The following is a 17,868-nucleotide window of genomic DNA, read 5'->3' as shown; positions in this document are numbered from 1 at the left end:
GTTCAGGTTGCAGGATCCAAAATACATACTGAACAAGAGTTGAAAGGAAGGAATAGAGAAGTGCATCAAACCAGTTAAACAGATGAAAATAAACGGAAATTATAAAAAACAGAATAAATAATTCAAATGCAAGAAATCAGAAACTTAAAAAAATTATTAAATACAAAAATGCCCTCCCTTCTTAATACACATTTAAGGTTAGAAAACTTTATCTCAATGTAGAAAAGTAATCCACAAACCAAAACTCGTAAAAATTATAAACACTGTATCAATAACCAATCAACACTTTCCCAGTGTCCAAACTGAAAAAAGATGCCAAAAAACTTGTGAAAACAAAAAAACACGGAGCAAAGAGTAACATGTGTCACCACTATGAAATCTCTAACTCGACTCACCTACATTATGGTTATCTGCTTCTTAGAGAAATGCAAGCTCTCTCATCAACAAAAATGTCTTCAGATTCCTAAAGAGAGTTAGTAATTATAGCACAAATACACTTGTGTAAAAAAACATAAATAAAAAATGTTAAATAAAACACAAGTAAACTGATATTACCTTATATTCATCAAATTTTAAAACAAATTCTAATATTTCAGCAAACTGCTTAACAAGTGCTTGTTGTGTTTCAAGATGCTGTGTTGGAGTCATAGCACCTGAACATAATTCACCTAAAATTTTAGGTACTACCTCCTCTGAAAATAATAAGCATTAATTAGTTGCATTAAAATACTAAATACAACATTCTAGAAAAAAACTGACAATATATAAACATTTTTCTTTTTTAATCAACTTGGACAAGTTAAATTACTACGAGGGTTATTTTTTTAAGGTCCGATCGGTCATGAAATGAAAAAATTTTTTATTTGTAACAAGTACTTACATAGTTACGCTATTTCTCTTCATAGTCGCCACTCCAATTTAGATAGTTGTCGTAGCATGGTACCAACTTTCCAATACCCTCATCACAGAATGGAGCCGCCTGTGTTTTCAGCCATGTTTCTACGGTGGTCTGCAGCTCGATGTCTGTGCCAAAATGTTGTCTTAGCTAGCGTTTCATGTGAGCAAAGAGGTGAAAATCGGATGGAACCAAGTCCGGGCTGTATGGTGGGTGTTCAAATACTTCTCAACGAAAACTTGAAAAAGTTGACACTCGTTTCCTTCCCTGACCACCTGCATCATGAACATCTGTACGTACTGTTTTAAAGTTCCTGCACCATTGTCGCACTTTGCTGTCACTCATTGAAGTTTCACCGTACACATTACTTATTCGTCAATGAATTTCAGCCCTCTCAGCCTGAAGAAATCAAATTATCGCATGCACTTCATACTTGGTGGGAGATGTTATTGTTGTAGACATGTTTACGTGTTAGCTGCGTGTTCAGAACTAAAAGAAGTAATGCGGCGTAATTGAAGGCCATACTAGAGACACTCCGCAACACATATGCACAAAGGTTCATCCGATTTTTGCATGGGTTTTTATTTTGCAACCGATCGGACCTTGAAAAAAAATAACCCTCGTAGATGAAAAATGTTTAAATTTTATAATTTTTGAGCAAATCACCAAAAGTTCATGAATTAACACTTAAGTTTTTATTTTTATTTTTTAATTAAGATTCAGTGGAATATTTCTCAATAATGCTTAATGATAATATCTTCATAATTTAATTTCCACTATTCTTAAAAATTATGATCTTTGTAATTGGATGCATGTAAAATGCGCATTTTAAAAGTACGATCCATTTTGAATTTCCCACGATATTCACAATGTGAAAATATCTTTTTAACATTGTGTTTTTCCATCGTGTTTGCAAAGTTCAGTTATTTCAATCAATAGTCAGCTGTTAGCAACAATAGTTAATCATTTTACAGTTAGTTGTTTATATTCATCCCTTTATAATGAATGCTACAGTTCATGATCCAGGTAGTGTGAAACATGTGGAATAATCTGATATTTTAGGGAAAAAAAAACAATTCTGCAGGTGAGATTCATAGGCAAATTTGTGGTGGTTATGGACCAAATATTTTTATTAACACTAAAATAAGACTGTGGTGCCATTCATTTTCAGAAGGGTTAATGAATGTTCATAATGAAGAATATAGTGGCCAGCTGTCAGTTATCACTGACAGCTGGCCACTATTTTTCAGTCATGGCTTGACTGAAAAATAATAGACAAAAAAAATTTGAAAAAACCAGTGCTTCACAGTGTCACAATTACCTTTGATAATAATCTTTCATTTATGAGGTTTTGACTTAAAATTGGGCTATGAGAAAAAGTGTATGGCAAATGGATGCCACATATTAATAAACACTCAAGGAAAAACATCTTGTTTCAGGACAAGAATGCTTGTGGCAATACAAAAATGAAGGTGATGAATATTTGATCACTGTTACTGGAGATTAAACCTGGATTTTTTATTTGAATGTCAAGACAAAGCAGCAGTCAATATGATGGCAGCATTCATCGTCTCCTAGAATGTAGAAGTTCAAACAAGAATGTAAAGAAGCTTATGGCTACTGTTTTTTGGGAGGATGTCTTGATTGTCAAATTTAGTGATCACAGAACTACTGTGAATGATGATATGTATTGTGAAACATTAAAAAATCTTAGAAGAGTTAAAAAACAAACGATGTGAGATGCTATCCCACAGGATTTTCTTTTTGCAAAAAAAGAAAATGAAAATGGCCAGCCCACATTCAGAAAATCAGAAGAATGGAAAATTTTGTTGGAATATTTTCAATCATCTATCCTATAGCCCTGATTTAACACTCAGTGATAATTTTATTTTTCTTCACCTTAAACATTAGCTTGTAACACAAAGGTTTGACAATGACGACAAATTGAAAAATGGATTTACTTCATGGATTTAGTCACTGCCAGCCAAATATCTTGAAGAGAGAATGAAGAAGTAACACTATGAAAAATGTGTGGAAGTTGAAGGCAGCTAAAAAGAAAAGTAGTAAATACGTGTAGTTATTATGTGTAGGTAATAAAATTTGTTCATATATTTCAGTTCTGCATTTATTTCAAAACAGATTTTACTTTATAAACACATCGCTTATATAACAAAATAAATAAAAAATATATAATGTAGACAATAACTATGAATTGTGCATAAGAATTACAAGAAAATATCTTTCTCCGATAATTAAGGTTTTCAGTATTCTCCTAAGTTATTTGTAGTGTCTGATAAATTTCCAGCAGTGTGCAAATTTATCTGAACACAGGGAATCTTTTGTTTATTTCTATGTTGTGGCTATACTGTTTGACCACACCCATTCTTTAAGCTGTTTGTGTAATGCGAGGTTATTGTTCTTTGGTTATTTAGGAATTCTCATGTTATAAATAGTGTTTGTTAAAGTTTATTTCATTTTTTATTACAAAATCATATTTTTGTATTTTTTACTATGTTTATCTTGGATATTTAATAATGGACATAACTTCAAGAAAGTGTTTGAAAACTGCTTCTCTTTCAGAGTACCAGTATGACACAATGACAAATAGCTTCTGAGTTTGGTGTTGGACTAGGAATAGTGAATGTTATTTTTTTCTTTTCTTTGGATCATTATTTCATCATATAAGCTTGAAGCTTATACTTGAGAATATGAAATGGAAATTTCATAATATATGAAATATGACTTTCCTGACCAGGATTCAAACCCAGGACCTCTTGATGAAAGTCTGAGATGCTACCTCTCTGCCATGGAGATCAGCAATTTTAAAACAATTTAAAGAACTCATTCCTTTTCACCTCAAAGGAAAGGCAAATGTGGCTGTAAAAGAAAAACTACTCTGACACAGGATCAGTTATTAGTAAGAAAAACCAAACTTATCCAAAATTATCAGCAGCAGACTTAAATCGAGAATTAGCAGCCAGTGACAGAGTTACACTTGACAACTGTTAGACGCTGATTTCTTGCAGCCGGATGCCCAGCTAAAAAGCAGCTTTTCACTTCAGCAATATGCAAAAGAAATGGCTCTTGTTAACCAAAGCACATGATAACTGGACTAAAGAAGACTGAACATATATTATGTTTTTTCATGAGTCACATTTTTACATTCAGGGGCAAAGGGTGCGTTAGAAAAACATGAAAATACATCACCAGCTCATATCCAAGAGTCGGTTAAACATTCCCAGAACATAATGTCTTGGGGTTGTTTCATATTTGAAGTCTTTATTTATTACTTTCATAGATGATATGTTGAAAAGAGATGGATATATCAAGATTCTGAAGGAAAGGGTTGTGAAAACTTCCAACCTAATTCCCACAAGGCAACAGAGTGTTCCAACAAGATTTGGCGCCATGCTATACAGTCAGAAGTGGAAAAGTTTTCAAAGAACAAAACACTGAAGTGCTCCCATGGCCAGACAAGTACCCAGACTTAAACCCAACTGAAAATCTTAGGGTAATAGTAAAAAAAAACGACTCTCAAAAATGAATTGTACCGCAAAAACTGACCTCACTATGCCATGCCAATAATCAAGAAACCATACCAAAATATTGGTATGGTTTCTTGGTGCATCATGAAACCATACCAAAATATTGGTATGGTTTCTTGGTGCATCATGAAACCATACCAAAATATTGGTATGGTTTCATGATGAAAAATCAAAAAAATGTGTAGTACACTTGCTGAATCGATGCTGCCAAACTGTATGCATAAAGTAATTAAGAATCAAGGACACATTAATTATTAGACATTCACAAATTGTACTAGTATGATTTTTTTTTTAAATAACGTTACTTTTTTATTAAATAACATCTCAGTCTGGATTAATCTGTATGCTACTGTATAAAGATATATAGAAATTGATAGGTTGGTAGGAGAGAATGTCCTGTAGAATTAATTAACTGAGCTGGATCAGCAAATCATAACTTGTACTAAATCTCAAAATGAAACATATTAAATTAAAATAAATGAGATAAGCATCCACTTATAACAATAATAATACTCATGGTATCTGAGTTACTTACCTAGTTCTAATGAGAAATCAAAAAATCTTTTTAATTTAGTGACTAGTGGTACAACAGTAACCCATGCTCTGTGTTGAGTTTCTTCAGTGGGAGAAGATATAGCTTCACGTATTTCACGACCAGCTCCTTTATACACAGCCAGTTCCTCTAATATAGTTTCTGCGCTCGACATAACATGTTGTACTTCTTCAAACACTTCACGTTCACCTTCTGTTGGTTGAGCATCTAAAAAACATATATCACCCAGTATAGAAAAAACATTTCCACATATGTTTTGTATTGTTGCAGGAACCTTCTCCAAACCCAATAAAAATCCACTATTAACTGATAAGTTGTGTAACTGATATTGTTACTTTTAACTGGGTTTGAATATCCATGTTATATCAGTTAATTGATATTCAATTAAAATACTTACTTATACATCACAATGTGTGAAGACAGGTTTTTGCTGCAAGTTGTATAAATAAAAAATGCAAGTTTTAGGTTTAAAGTGCAGGTTTGATGGAACTACTGACTAGATATACAGAAAACTCTATATCTGTATCTTACTAGACTTTAAGAGTAAAAACCTTAACCTATTTTTTATCATGTTTATGAGCAGTAAGCATAAACCTTAATTTCATGTTTATGAACAGTAAAATTCTTCAAAATCATCAACATTTAAAAATTCAGAAACAATTTTTTTAAGTTTTAAATGCTCTTTATTAAAGATAATATAACACTAGTATTTTATAAATGTCATTTTAAACGTAATAATATTAAGAAAAGAATTTTAAATATACTTACTCTCAAAATCTAAAAAAACATCATACTTCTGTGGAGAGCAACAATTTGAATCATCCCTTGCTAGTAAGCTCAATAGTTTTCCCATCTTTCACAACACATTCAATATGATGTAATGTTAAAAATAAACTATTACAAATAATTTATTAATAAAGTGCTCTCATAATAAACACCATTTTAACCTGCAAACCAAATCAGTGAAATTTAAGAAAAGAATATAATCTATTCAATCACAGAAGTAGCGTAAAATAAAGGGATTATTAATTTTGTCCAAGTGAATAGCAGTTTAAAGAACCTTGCACACAAAAAACAGTAAAAGAAATCTATTATAATATTAAAAAATGTTTAACATATCACTTTGATAATAATACTAATGAATAATAATGTTACACTATCTGATAAAAATCTTATATGTTTAAGATAAAAAAAAAAATTCAATACATCAGTTTTACAATGTTAAAATAAACAATCCAATATTTCAGATCCTCAAATTAAAATGGTTAATTCAGCTCTTACCATTGTTATGAAATGTTGTAACATGGCAATAGCCACCTTGATATAAAAAAATCACAACCACCAATTCATATATAAAAACTACTTTATATAAAATCCACAAATCAGCCTACAAGGGAGGAAATGAGAAAAGAGGAAAATGCTGAAATTAGTGAATTCAAAGATGTATATAAAATTACTGAATATTTTTTAATTGAAAAAATTAAGCAATTGATACATAAGTGTCATTGCTTTGGAACAGCACATTGTCAAATAATGTTTTAACTGTATGACTAAATAAGTACGCAACATTACACATGTAATGAATATGATCGATTTGTTGAACAGAGAAGTCGACAATTTTCATTATTTTCTGAATATTTACAGTTTTTTTTTTTAATTCATTTGCAATTATTAAATAAAAAGCCCAACTTTGCAACTTAAAAAACACAACAATTTATAAAATAACTGATAAATTGTTTTAATTGTGATTGTTTAATTTTTAAACAATTTATAAAATACCACTAAACAACAATAAATTTCTGGCAGCAAACAATTACCTTCTCACAATGTGTGTCTAGATTGAAATCAATAATCCACTGGTTGTGTCTTTAATATATTGGTATTGCTCAACTGGAATAACAACTGACCTGTGATGCTGCTGAACTAAAGTCAAATCCACTTAAATGCAGCTGTAGTTACTGATAATTTGATTCAAACACAGTTGCAAATGATGAATTTTGACCATTAGAATTTAGTAATAGTTGATCAAAGGGCAGACTGACCTAAAACCACAGAGCGGAAAATTTGCTAAAATTTGGCAGAGTATTACAAGCCAATTGATCCTGGGAAAAGTAAAGATAAGTTAAATAACTATACTCACATGGTTAAATATGCCTTCAGGATCTTTAAAACCTACTGACGAAACAAACATTATACATATTTAAGTTCACAGTTTACACCTTCAACTCCAAAATAAACATGTAAAAATATAACGGCTATTGAAGGTTATTTGACTGTATGCTACTACAAACAACCATTTCTAAATTACAATTTAATCAAACCATTTCGATAAAAAATACAACCTAATAAATCCTTTTGACAACTTCAAAACAAGCGTCACAATGTAATGAATCATAAAATGATTTACTTACATATTCAATAAAACACATTCGTAGTCGTTAATATATATCACATTCATTTAACAATCTTTTACCGACTAAAAACATAACCTTACGTTATTTTATGAACACCTAAACCATGCTAATTGGTATAATCAATAAACACAAACCAAGATTAATTTTATCTAACAAAGATTCACTGATAAATAAAAAAAAAAATCAAATGGCTAATACAATTACAAACACCTGTATAAATCATTGCCATAGCAGAAGGAATACAAATATATGCAGTCTTACCAACATCAGAGTCATTAAAAATACTTTTCTGGATTACCATAAAACCAAGTATCATTCTCAGCCGGTGAATTAACTATATTTAAAATTAAATGCTTTGTTTAAAATGTATGATTAATTATAAAAAAAACTCTGATATTACACAAACTCTTTCAGAGAAAAAAAACACTATTTCAAAACTACGGTAAGATTCGCATTTGTTAATTCTGAATCCAAGATCTGTTCTTACTAAATAACAGATTATAGTATATAAATATTCTTTCGTTCCTAATATTTAAGTTCAATTTTTTCCTGTTTAGCCTCCGTCAGGTATTACTTCAGAGGATGAATGAGGATGACATGTATGAGTGTAAATGAACTTGTCTTGTACAGTCAAGGTCGACCATTTGTGAGATGTGTGGGTAATTGAAACAAACCACCAAAGAATACCGGTATCCACGATCTAGTATTCAAATCCGTATAAAAGTAACTGCCTTTACTAGGATTTGAATGTTGGAACACTCTACTTCCAAATCAGCTGATTTGGGAAGACGCGTTCACCACTACACCAGGTAGGTTTCAATTTGTTCAACTAGTGAGCAATAAGTAGCCTCCTCCACCAACTGACCAATGGTATGAGGATGATATGTGTGACATGTAAAATGAGGTGTAATTCTTTTACAGGCAGTATAGATCTATAAATCGAACAATATGTTAATTATATTGTCACATTTGATCCAATTAAGATAAAGACAGAATTTTTATCTCAAAAATTTATTTTTGTACAGAATATTGCAAAATCCGTAAAATGTAAATTCTTGTGCGTTGCCAGTAAGGATAAAAGCATTTTTTTATTTCAGAAATAGTATTTCTTAAAACCGAAAATTAGCATTACTTACCAATTTACATTTACTTATTAACGTATTACAATGTAGACGTGATTAGTAAAATATTAAAACTTTCTGAATTTTGGTTGACCAGGAACCCTATGTTCGCTTTATGTTGCCCAAAGAAGACAAATGAGAAATTATTGATCAATTACAAAGTTCAATTTATTTTAAGTAATTTTAATTATTTTCGTTAAATTAACAGTAAAATTATGAACTATTGAAAATAAAATATAAAAAAGAACATTTTACCAATTCATTAACTAATTTTAACGAATTTACCATCGTTATCATAATTTTAGAAAGTGTTATAGATATTTAATTGTAAGATGTAATAATATATCCCAGTAAACGTAAAAAACCCCATCTCCACTAGATCATATACGAGAACATAACTAAAAGGTATAATTTTGTATGAACCTGTTTAACCTCAAAACCTTCGACTTAATATTTTATCGTTATTTAAGATGTATTATATCTGTTAAATTCTATCAGGAATAGAATTTCATTTTCAGCACGATAGGTAGAATCAGAAACTTCTTCGAAAACGAACAAGAATGTTAAAGATAATTTTTGATATACTAAGAAAAGAATTTTTCTTATAGTTGAAGAATAAAGGAAAAGAATACCCATCTTAAGTCAAAATAATTTTTTTTTGCGGCTTGAGATAAAATATTGAATTTGAAACGCTAAATAACCCATCATCCGTAGTTTACCAAAGGCACTTACAGAATTTATTTCTACTTAAAGATTTTATAGCATTTCATTTCAGACAAGCCTTTATTATATTTTATTAGCAAATAAGTAAAACTTATTACAGAAGAATATTTTTTATCTTTTTTTAGTGGCACCGTAAAATTATAATATTTCTCTTTAGAAAAGGATTCAAATTTCGTGCTATAAATGCTCAGAATTTCGTTGTTCGTTAGCAGTAAATACGTGTTGTTATTCGTTAATGTTAGCATGTAATGTTGTTCATCGAATCGTTTACATTCGATTTAGTAAAACTACCTTTACAGAAATCACAAATTAAAAAAAATTTCATACAGGCCTATTAAAACATAATCTCAATCATGCTGTCAATAAAAGAGATCTCGACGGTGATGAAGCACAAGGACTCTGGACCCCTGGACCCTAAACCACCTCCTGAGCCCGCGCAATGCTTAACTTCAGGACTAGCCCCGGAATGGGAGAAACGGTGAGACAGGAGTTTTAGTCGGTAGGGTGCGGGTACACATAGGCTCTTAATAACATCTAGCCGAACACGTGCGAATCCGACACTTCCCGATTTATGGGGGTGCGTAAATGGCACTTCTCAGACTCATCTATAACAAAAAAATAAAAGAAATCTGATGGGTTTCCCTCGTCGTAGACAAAAAATCCTATCCATCGCACATTCTCGCTTTATCTGTCTATCTCTGTCACTTTATTTTTCTACTCATCTTCGTATGTATTAATAAAATTCAAATCTTAAACCTGACATCAAACAGACCATTTACCAGGAAATTTGAAAACTGTAAGGTGTGTTCCGTTTGGTTTAGGTAGCAAATATTCGCTAAGCAAAGATTTTCCACAATTTTTCACGGGGCATAAGAGATTTCCTAATATAGATAAAATTTTTCTAATTTATGATTTTAATTTCATTCCAAATGGTTCAACTTTAAACTAGGAAAATATTTATATTATACCCTAATTTTGCTCGCAATTTATTGTTTCGTAATTGTTTACTTGTAATTTAAAGAGGTCTAGAGGTTCGATTTTTGACAAGGGTCAGGAATTTTTTTCCTATTATTTTAAATATTTTATTTTTCTTGTTAAAATATATATAAAAGCATAACGTTATTTTCAACCACTTAAAAAAATTTTTCTCAATAATTTTAATTTTCGTAAAATATTTTAGTTCAGTAAAGTAACAGTGGATCTTAAGATTACGAATCTGCAAGGAAATCGACATTTTTTTAAAGAAAATTATTTTTCGTTTTGTTTTTATTTCAGAAATTATCTGTAACTGATTTTCATTAAATATAACCCAAAAATATAGATCATAAATGTATGTACAATCAAAAGATAGCTGATGACAGTACCTACCATTAACATGCTATATTTAGTTTCTATCAAAGTGTACACAAACAAATTGTGTAAAAACATGAATCTTATTAGGTACAATGTAATATTTTTGATCTGCTCAAATAAACGACAAAATGTGTGTATATAATAAGATATTTAGAGAAAACAAAATAGAACATAACTTTTTTTCAGTATTTTAACATTTTGTCATAAATTTCACTAAAAAAAAATCTGACAACACAGTTGTAGTACATTTCCGTCACGCGGCTATGCCGTGTTCTGGGAAAGTCCTATAATTGTGAGTTGTTTTTGATGCACGGGCTTTCACACACATACATACACAACTTACTTTAAAATATTTATAATTTTATTTAAATACAATATTTTTTCGTTTATTTAATTCAATGATTCTAATTAAGGCGCGCGAGCATACCGTATTTAATTCGCGCGGGTGTGACATGACTAGCGGCGACGGTCGGCAGTAACTAAAATAATGTAATTTCACAACTTACATAGAACAAATTTCACTTGTACTGGTGACTGGTGTAACCGGGAGACTTAACGCACCAAGTACCAAGTCAACTGAGCGATCGAGTTCGAGACCCAGCCAGACCGCGTTATTTTTTTACTCTTTAAATATTATTCATTTATTTAATTCTACTGCTCACCTGCGACGTCACAACATAGCAATAGTTTAGAGCATATTTTGGGATGGGGGTGCGATTTTGCAAAGTTTTTTTCTAATATTGTTATTTTTTTAATTGTTAACAAATGTGCCTATGAAAAATATGACCTTAATTAGGCGAAATCTCGAAATGCTGGGGGTGACCTTGCTCTACAGTATTACACCCTTGACCTTCGAAAGTTAAAAATTTAATGGCATCAATGCCCCATATATAGAAGTAATCTGAGCAAATCTGGTCAAAATCGGTCAATAGTTCTAGAGATATAGACCTATATCGAACACACACGTACATTAACATCCAGGAAATTTCCATCAGGTTTTTTGGGTTCCTTAGGTATCAAAACGTCAAGATCCCGTGAAAACCGCATATGCTCAAATTGGACCGATTACAATACTTTCCCTTCTAGAGCTATAACTCTGCTATAGTACTATGTAGACGGGAAAGTAGAAAAAAAGACACACAATGAGTTTTCAATCCTTTAAAACACACCAAATTAATTTTATTGTAACTTAATACACAAGATAACTTTGTTACTTATTTATAATATAACCTCATTACTTGTAAGTATGTAAGATGTCATAATCTTACGGTTGTAAACGACCTAAGAAATCTAATCTAATCTAATTAAGTTACTCCCTAAAATATGGTGATTTCTCTTTGTCTTCTTCGGTAAACTGAATATACTCCTGCACATTAGACTGTCAGCCCCAAAATATTTATAGTAATCACCTCTTGTAGTCGACTCTTATAAGCTCTGAAAATCTGATAGTTATTACAGTGCAAATATATTAGTAATGCTTTATTACGGTAATAGCATTAGTTGTTAAGTAACCAAATTAAAAAGCAATTTGCATTGTATTTCAGTAATTCAGAGTCGAGTAATTTTTGTAATATGATTGATTTAATTATTATTGTCGATGGAAGTATGTACTTTATACTTCGGCCGTCCTCTTTACATTACAATTACGGCCGTCCCCTTTACATTACTTTACATTACAATACAAATACAGCTTGTATTACAATACAAAACACCATTTTGTTCACCACAAGGACTGATATAATGAACATCATTATATTCAGAGAGAGCAACTCTGACTGGTGTCTCTATTACAAATTATGTACCTTCCATATTCAGAAACAACAAACACGTGCACACACAGCTTCTGCTCAGTGGGAGAAGTCATTATTATAAGATAAAAAAGCTTAATCAATGCAGAAAAAATATTCTCAATACAACAGGAAGAGAAAAAAAATTTCCATGACATTACATGGAGAACATGTTTATAATAATCCGTATTTATCGTGATTGTAAGATCGTGTATGACCCACATAAGACTATAAAAAGCTTAGCTAGATTTATGGATGAAGAAACTGAGAGCGAGAAAGTATACTTATTCAATAATCTAAAGCACACCTTTACCGTCACGAGTGACGTGAGCAACATATTAATAGAATTTTAATCAATAAAATGAAAATTTTAAAAATAAACATTACATTTTTTTGTTGTTAGTATAATATTAGAAAGTTATAGATATTGTTGCTGTTTTTCTAAACAACAAAGGGTTTATCAAATCATATATTATTAAAAGTACATATATCGATTATTTTTTGACTGAATTCATGTGTTTTTAACTAAAAGATTTTTATTATCATTTCTGATGAACAAAAAAAAACATATACACTCCAGTATTTAATAGAAGACATCCATTTTTTAAGTAAATGAGCTAACTGCGTGTTTTAATTTTAGGACAAGATTAAAATAAATTGGAGACAGTGGAGGGCACTCACACCGCGCGGTCTGCTGTAGGTAAAACAGGAATAGAAATAAGCTGTGAGAGAAAACATTAATTTATCATAGTCTCAGACGGGCATTATCCTGAAAGTCTCATGCTGATTATAATGAATAAAATAACAACACTACTTACAAGTTCCGAATTTACAAAAAAAATTTTAAAAACCTGCGTGCATAATTTTTATATTATGTACGAATAAATTATTTTGAACATCAGGTATTATAATAATTTTTAAAAGTTAATGATGTAGATGTCAAATTAATAGAGATGGAGAATAAAATAATAACAGCAAACGCTCATTTTAATTTACTCATATAAATGGTAAATTTAGTGAAGTGTTTTTTCCTATGATCACGTTGACTAAAGTATTATTAAAAAAAAATTTTATCAGGAGGAAGAAAATATGTTTTGATTATACGTTTTTGTACTAGTCGAATTATATATGCTCTACCAAGAAAGATAACATGCCTGTACAAAAGAAATCTGCTTAAATCAGATAAAATACTTAAAAAGATGTTCTTAAAATTATCTTAAATACAGCGTCTTATGATTGTGAAACTGGACGTTAGGAAAATATAACAATTTGACAACAAAGTTGTTAATACTTTCCTGGAAATGGTTATGTATTCTTATGTAGAGGAAAAATAATGATACACGAAAAAAATTTACCTAAGACTCCCTTTTTTGGGATAGGGGTAATTTATGATGAAGTTTTACGGTAAAATTGTCATTATATGTTTAAATAAACAAAAAATGTTTAAAAAACTCTAAAAAGTTTTTTTTTCTACTTCCCATCTTCAAAATTATCTTCCAAGAAAATGTTTTGGTTTTTCTACGTTTACTAAGTAAAAGTGGAAAAAAATAAAAATAAATTCATTGAAATTTACCAAAAACGTATTTTTTGGTGGTAAGGGGATTAATTAAGATTTAATTGTAATATATTAAAATTTTATTATATAAATTTTTATATTAAAAGTTTAAATAATCTAAAAATAGTTTTAAAAAGTTCAAAAAATCTATATTTTTATATTTTGATCGACTTTCCTACACCAATATTGTCCCAAAGTATTTTCTGTGGTCACTTGCACCACTATTATGCCTAGGAAGTCATACAAAAAAATAGTTAAAAATACGCAATAAATAAAAAAAAAAAATAGCTTAAATCGATTTTTGAGAAAAGGAGGAATTTTGGGGCAATTTTTTTCTAAAATGGTAAAATAAGCATGCACGCATGCACTGAGCTCAATACATAAAGTGGGGTTATGTTTGCAGAATTTTAAGAAAATTGACACCAAAAAACTATCTATATCCCTGAAAGTATTATCCCAAAATTTATCAACAGATATACACGAGTCTGTACAACATTTCATCAAAATTGATTAATCCACACAAATGTTTTTAAGCTTCAAACACGTCAACTCACGTACATTCATACATACTTGTACGTACGTAAGTACGAATATTACTCCCATTTTTTTTGGGTCGCTGGGTCATGAAAATAAAAAATTGAAAAAAAAGCCAATAACACATTTTTTATTGATTACCATACTTTCCTTTTTGGAGCATAACTTTAGAGAAATGATGCCAAACCAGATGATTAACGAGTAAAAGAATAGAGAGAAGCGTTTAAAATGTAATGTTGCAAAAGTATCTTGAAAACAAGTTCGGTTAATAAAATTCGAAATATAGAAAGATCTTAAGACGAATAAGATAGCAAGGAAAATCCTGGTAGTATCTTGTAGAGTCGAACTATCTAGAAGACCAGACCTGAGATGGAATATACATTAAGAATTTAGGTTTAATTTAATTCTTTTCAAAATACATTGTGGGTAAAAACTGTAGACAAAAACAAAGACTACAAAATATAAAACAGATAATACTGGATATAAAATTTTGTAATTAATTATATTGAAATTAAAAGATAAAGGGTAAAAAATATGAGAATAGATCATTAAACTAGTCAAATGATTTATGACGCCAAAAAAAAGTTGTATAACCCTTAAAGACATTTGCAAAGTAGATCCCAAAATGACAACCACAAGGTTTTCTTGTTTCATAATAAAAATAAATAATTTATTCTTTCGATTTTATTTTTGATATAAAAATAATAGTAACAATTAAATGTTTTTTCGTTGTCGGAATTTTTTTTGCAATAATAATTTTTTTTATTAGAACTAGCGTCTGCCTATTACTTCCTGGATATATAAGTGAATATAAATCTAGAATAATAAGAAAATAATGGAAAATCAACAATTTTTTTTTTTTTATGAAAAATCAGAAAACATGTATGAACCATCTGTAATTCTTATTTATTTATACAACAACAGGCTTACGCCCACTTACAGTTAGACTGCTGATTGATAATAATGAAATTTTGTAGCGAGCAAAAAATGCCACGCTTGCCCAGGATTTGAAAACCCGGGACCTCTGGATGAAAGGATGAGAAGCTACCTATTGTAATGGGTAACATGATTCGACTTCCGGAAAAATTTCGAAATATCTTCATGTTTCACATTCCCCAGATCCCAAAACCACCGTCAGTTCAAAACTTTTTATATATTTATATATATATAAATATTTCACTTTCTTGTGGACACGATAACTGCCGTAATTTTCCGCCAATCACTTTCAAATTTATACAAAAAATATAACGACACAAAATCTCGGTCGAGTTCTTTAATGGGCAAAATCGGACCATAGAGGTGGAAATGGGAGGGCTTTTGCGAAAAAACAAAATATCACTGAAATTTTCCTATTAAGTAAAATGTCGAACTCATTTAAAGTTCCTACTATTTTTCGGATAAGGACCTAAAACTTATCTAAGTAAAGTTTTTTGACATTGCCAACCACTGGCCAAGTGGGTGGAAAAAATGGGGTTTTGAAGACAAAAAATCATACTTCCCTTAATAGGCACAGTATCGAATCGGTTTAAACATTACTTACCACTTTTGTCTGAAACAATTTTTGATACGACCAACCCTTACGCCAAAGGATGACCAAAACATTCCTGGAATTGTGAAAGGGGGTTGTTGTATGCTAACCATATGAAACTTTTTTCACATGCAATCATTGTCGTATTGAGTAAATCTGAAGTTTTTCTTAACTTTAATGTGGAAATCTTTTTTATCCCCTACTTAGCGCCGGGTGAAATCTACCTCCGCCTTCCTGCGTGTCGAAAGGGATTTATTTAATTCTATTCTAATTACTAATCTACCTTACAACAGAGAAGGTCAACAGTATACGGACAACCTTAGAAACACAGAAGTTACAAAAAAAATTTATATTAGATAATAAAATAATTATATAATGTGTATATATATATATATATATATATATATATATACACTGTCACGTCAGAGACAGGTAGGTACGCTTACCAATGATAAAAAGAAAATGCTTGACTGAATAAAAAATGAACGAAAAATTCTGCGCAAAAAGACCGACTTTTCGTTTCCTACGCCCTCACTATTACGCAGTCAGTAGTGCACTGATTTTCCGAGAATAACGCATAGCATAAGTTCGATTAACTAGTAGGCGAGCCTACTCACACGCATTAAGTTTAAGTGCGTTGTCGATTTTAATTTGAACGTAACTGAAGAACGACTCAATCAATCTTTATCAAATTTTCATATGCAAAACTTGAGATACAGTACTACAGCATATCTAAATTTCAATGAAATTGATCTTGTAGTTTTGGAGATTTTTGAGCCACAAAATTTATACATAGGCTTATATATATATGTAAGGAAGTTACATTTAAAGTGAATGTACATTTTCGTACATTTCATACCTCAAAACGTAGAGGAAATACAATTATACCACCGAATTCTACCATGCGACCGAAAATAATATTGTACTGTCCTTTGAAAAGTCGATGAAAAATTTTGTTTTTAGTCCAATTAAAATAAAAATAAATAAAAAAAGAAATGGAGAAAAAAAAGGGGAAAGGGAGAAAGATGAAGGTGAAAATGAAATAAGGGAAATAGGAATGGGGGGGAAAGGGAGAAATGGTTGAATGGAGGGAAACAGGAAATGGGGAAAGGTTAAATTTTGTGAAGTTCCGTAATGTTCATTTTGTTAATGTTTTATTAAACTTTCAATTGTGTTTTATATAGATATATATAATATATATAATATATATATATATATATATATATACGGTGTGATCAAAAAATACGGTGAATAATTTTTTATTAAAAAAAGTAATAAGGATACATAGAATTCGATTTAATCTCCTTCAATATACTGTCCTTGGCTAGCAATGCACTTATCCCAACGTTGACTCCATGACTGGAGGCATTTCTGGAAGGCGTCTTTCGGAAGGGCTTTCAGCAGCTCGGTCGTGGCCCTCTCAATGTCAGCAATGGTGTCAAAACGTTTTCCTTTAAGCACAATTTTAATTTTTGGGAAGAGCCAAAAGTCGCATGGTGCTAAATCCGGTGAGTATGGCGGATGTGGACAGACAGGAACACTTTTTTCGGCTAAAAACTCGCGAATGAGAAGCGAGGTGTGACACGGCGCGTTGTCGTGGTGAAGAATGAAGCCATCGGTCCATTTTTCTGGTCGCTTTCTTCGTACGTCGTTTCGCAAACGTTGCAGTACACCCTTATAAAATTCAGAGTTTACAGTTGTTCCCCTTGGAACGAACTCTGATCTCAATATGCCCTCACTATCGTAAAAACAACGAGCATGACCTTGATGTTGGATTTTAACTGACATGCCTTTTTAGGGCGAGGAGATGAACTGGTTTTCCATCGGGAACTCTGCATTTTGGTCTCAGAGTCATAGCCA

The 17,868-nt window shown here is 30.9% G+C and overlaps 1 protein-coding gene across 4 annotated transcripts in view; it reads right to left on the bottom strand.

Annotated features, from left to right (window-relative positions):
* LOC142326842 (CYFIP-related Rac1 interactor B) overlaps nt 1-17,868 on the bottom strand; it is a 57,238-nt gene that overhangs the window by 12,774 nt on the left and 26,596 nt on the right. For 2 of the 4 annotated variants that reach the window (XM_075369579.1, XM_075369576.1), the window contains exons 2-4: nt 5,762-5,940; nt 4,976-5,200; nt 556-692 (exon numbers count right to left, since the gene is read on the bottom strand). In XM_075369579.1, the coding sequence (XP_075225694.1) occupies nt 556-692; nt 4,976-5,200; nt 5,762-5,846 (447 nt within the window). In that variant the 5' untranslated portion in view covers nt 5,847-5,940. Of the gene's footprint in view, nt 1-555; nt 693-4,975; nt 5,201-5,761; nt 5,941-6,810; nt 7,022-7,404; nt 7,615-17,868 lie in introns of those variants that run through there. The other 2 variants (XM_075369578.1, XM_075369577.1) reach the window with 2 other exon arrangements.

Source organism: Lycorma delicatula, chromosome 6 (assembly GCF_047948215.1).
Source record: "Lycorma delicatula isolate Av1 chromosome 6, ASM4794821v1, whole genome shotgun sequence".
Classification (NCBI taxonomy): Eukaryota; Metazoa; Arthropoda; class Insecta; order Hemiptera; family Fulgoridae; genus Lycorma; species Lycorma delicatula.
This window is presented reverse-complemented; position numbering and strand designations above follow the sequence as displayed.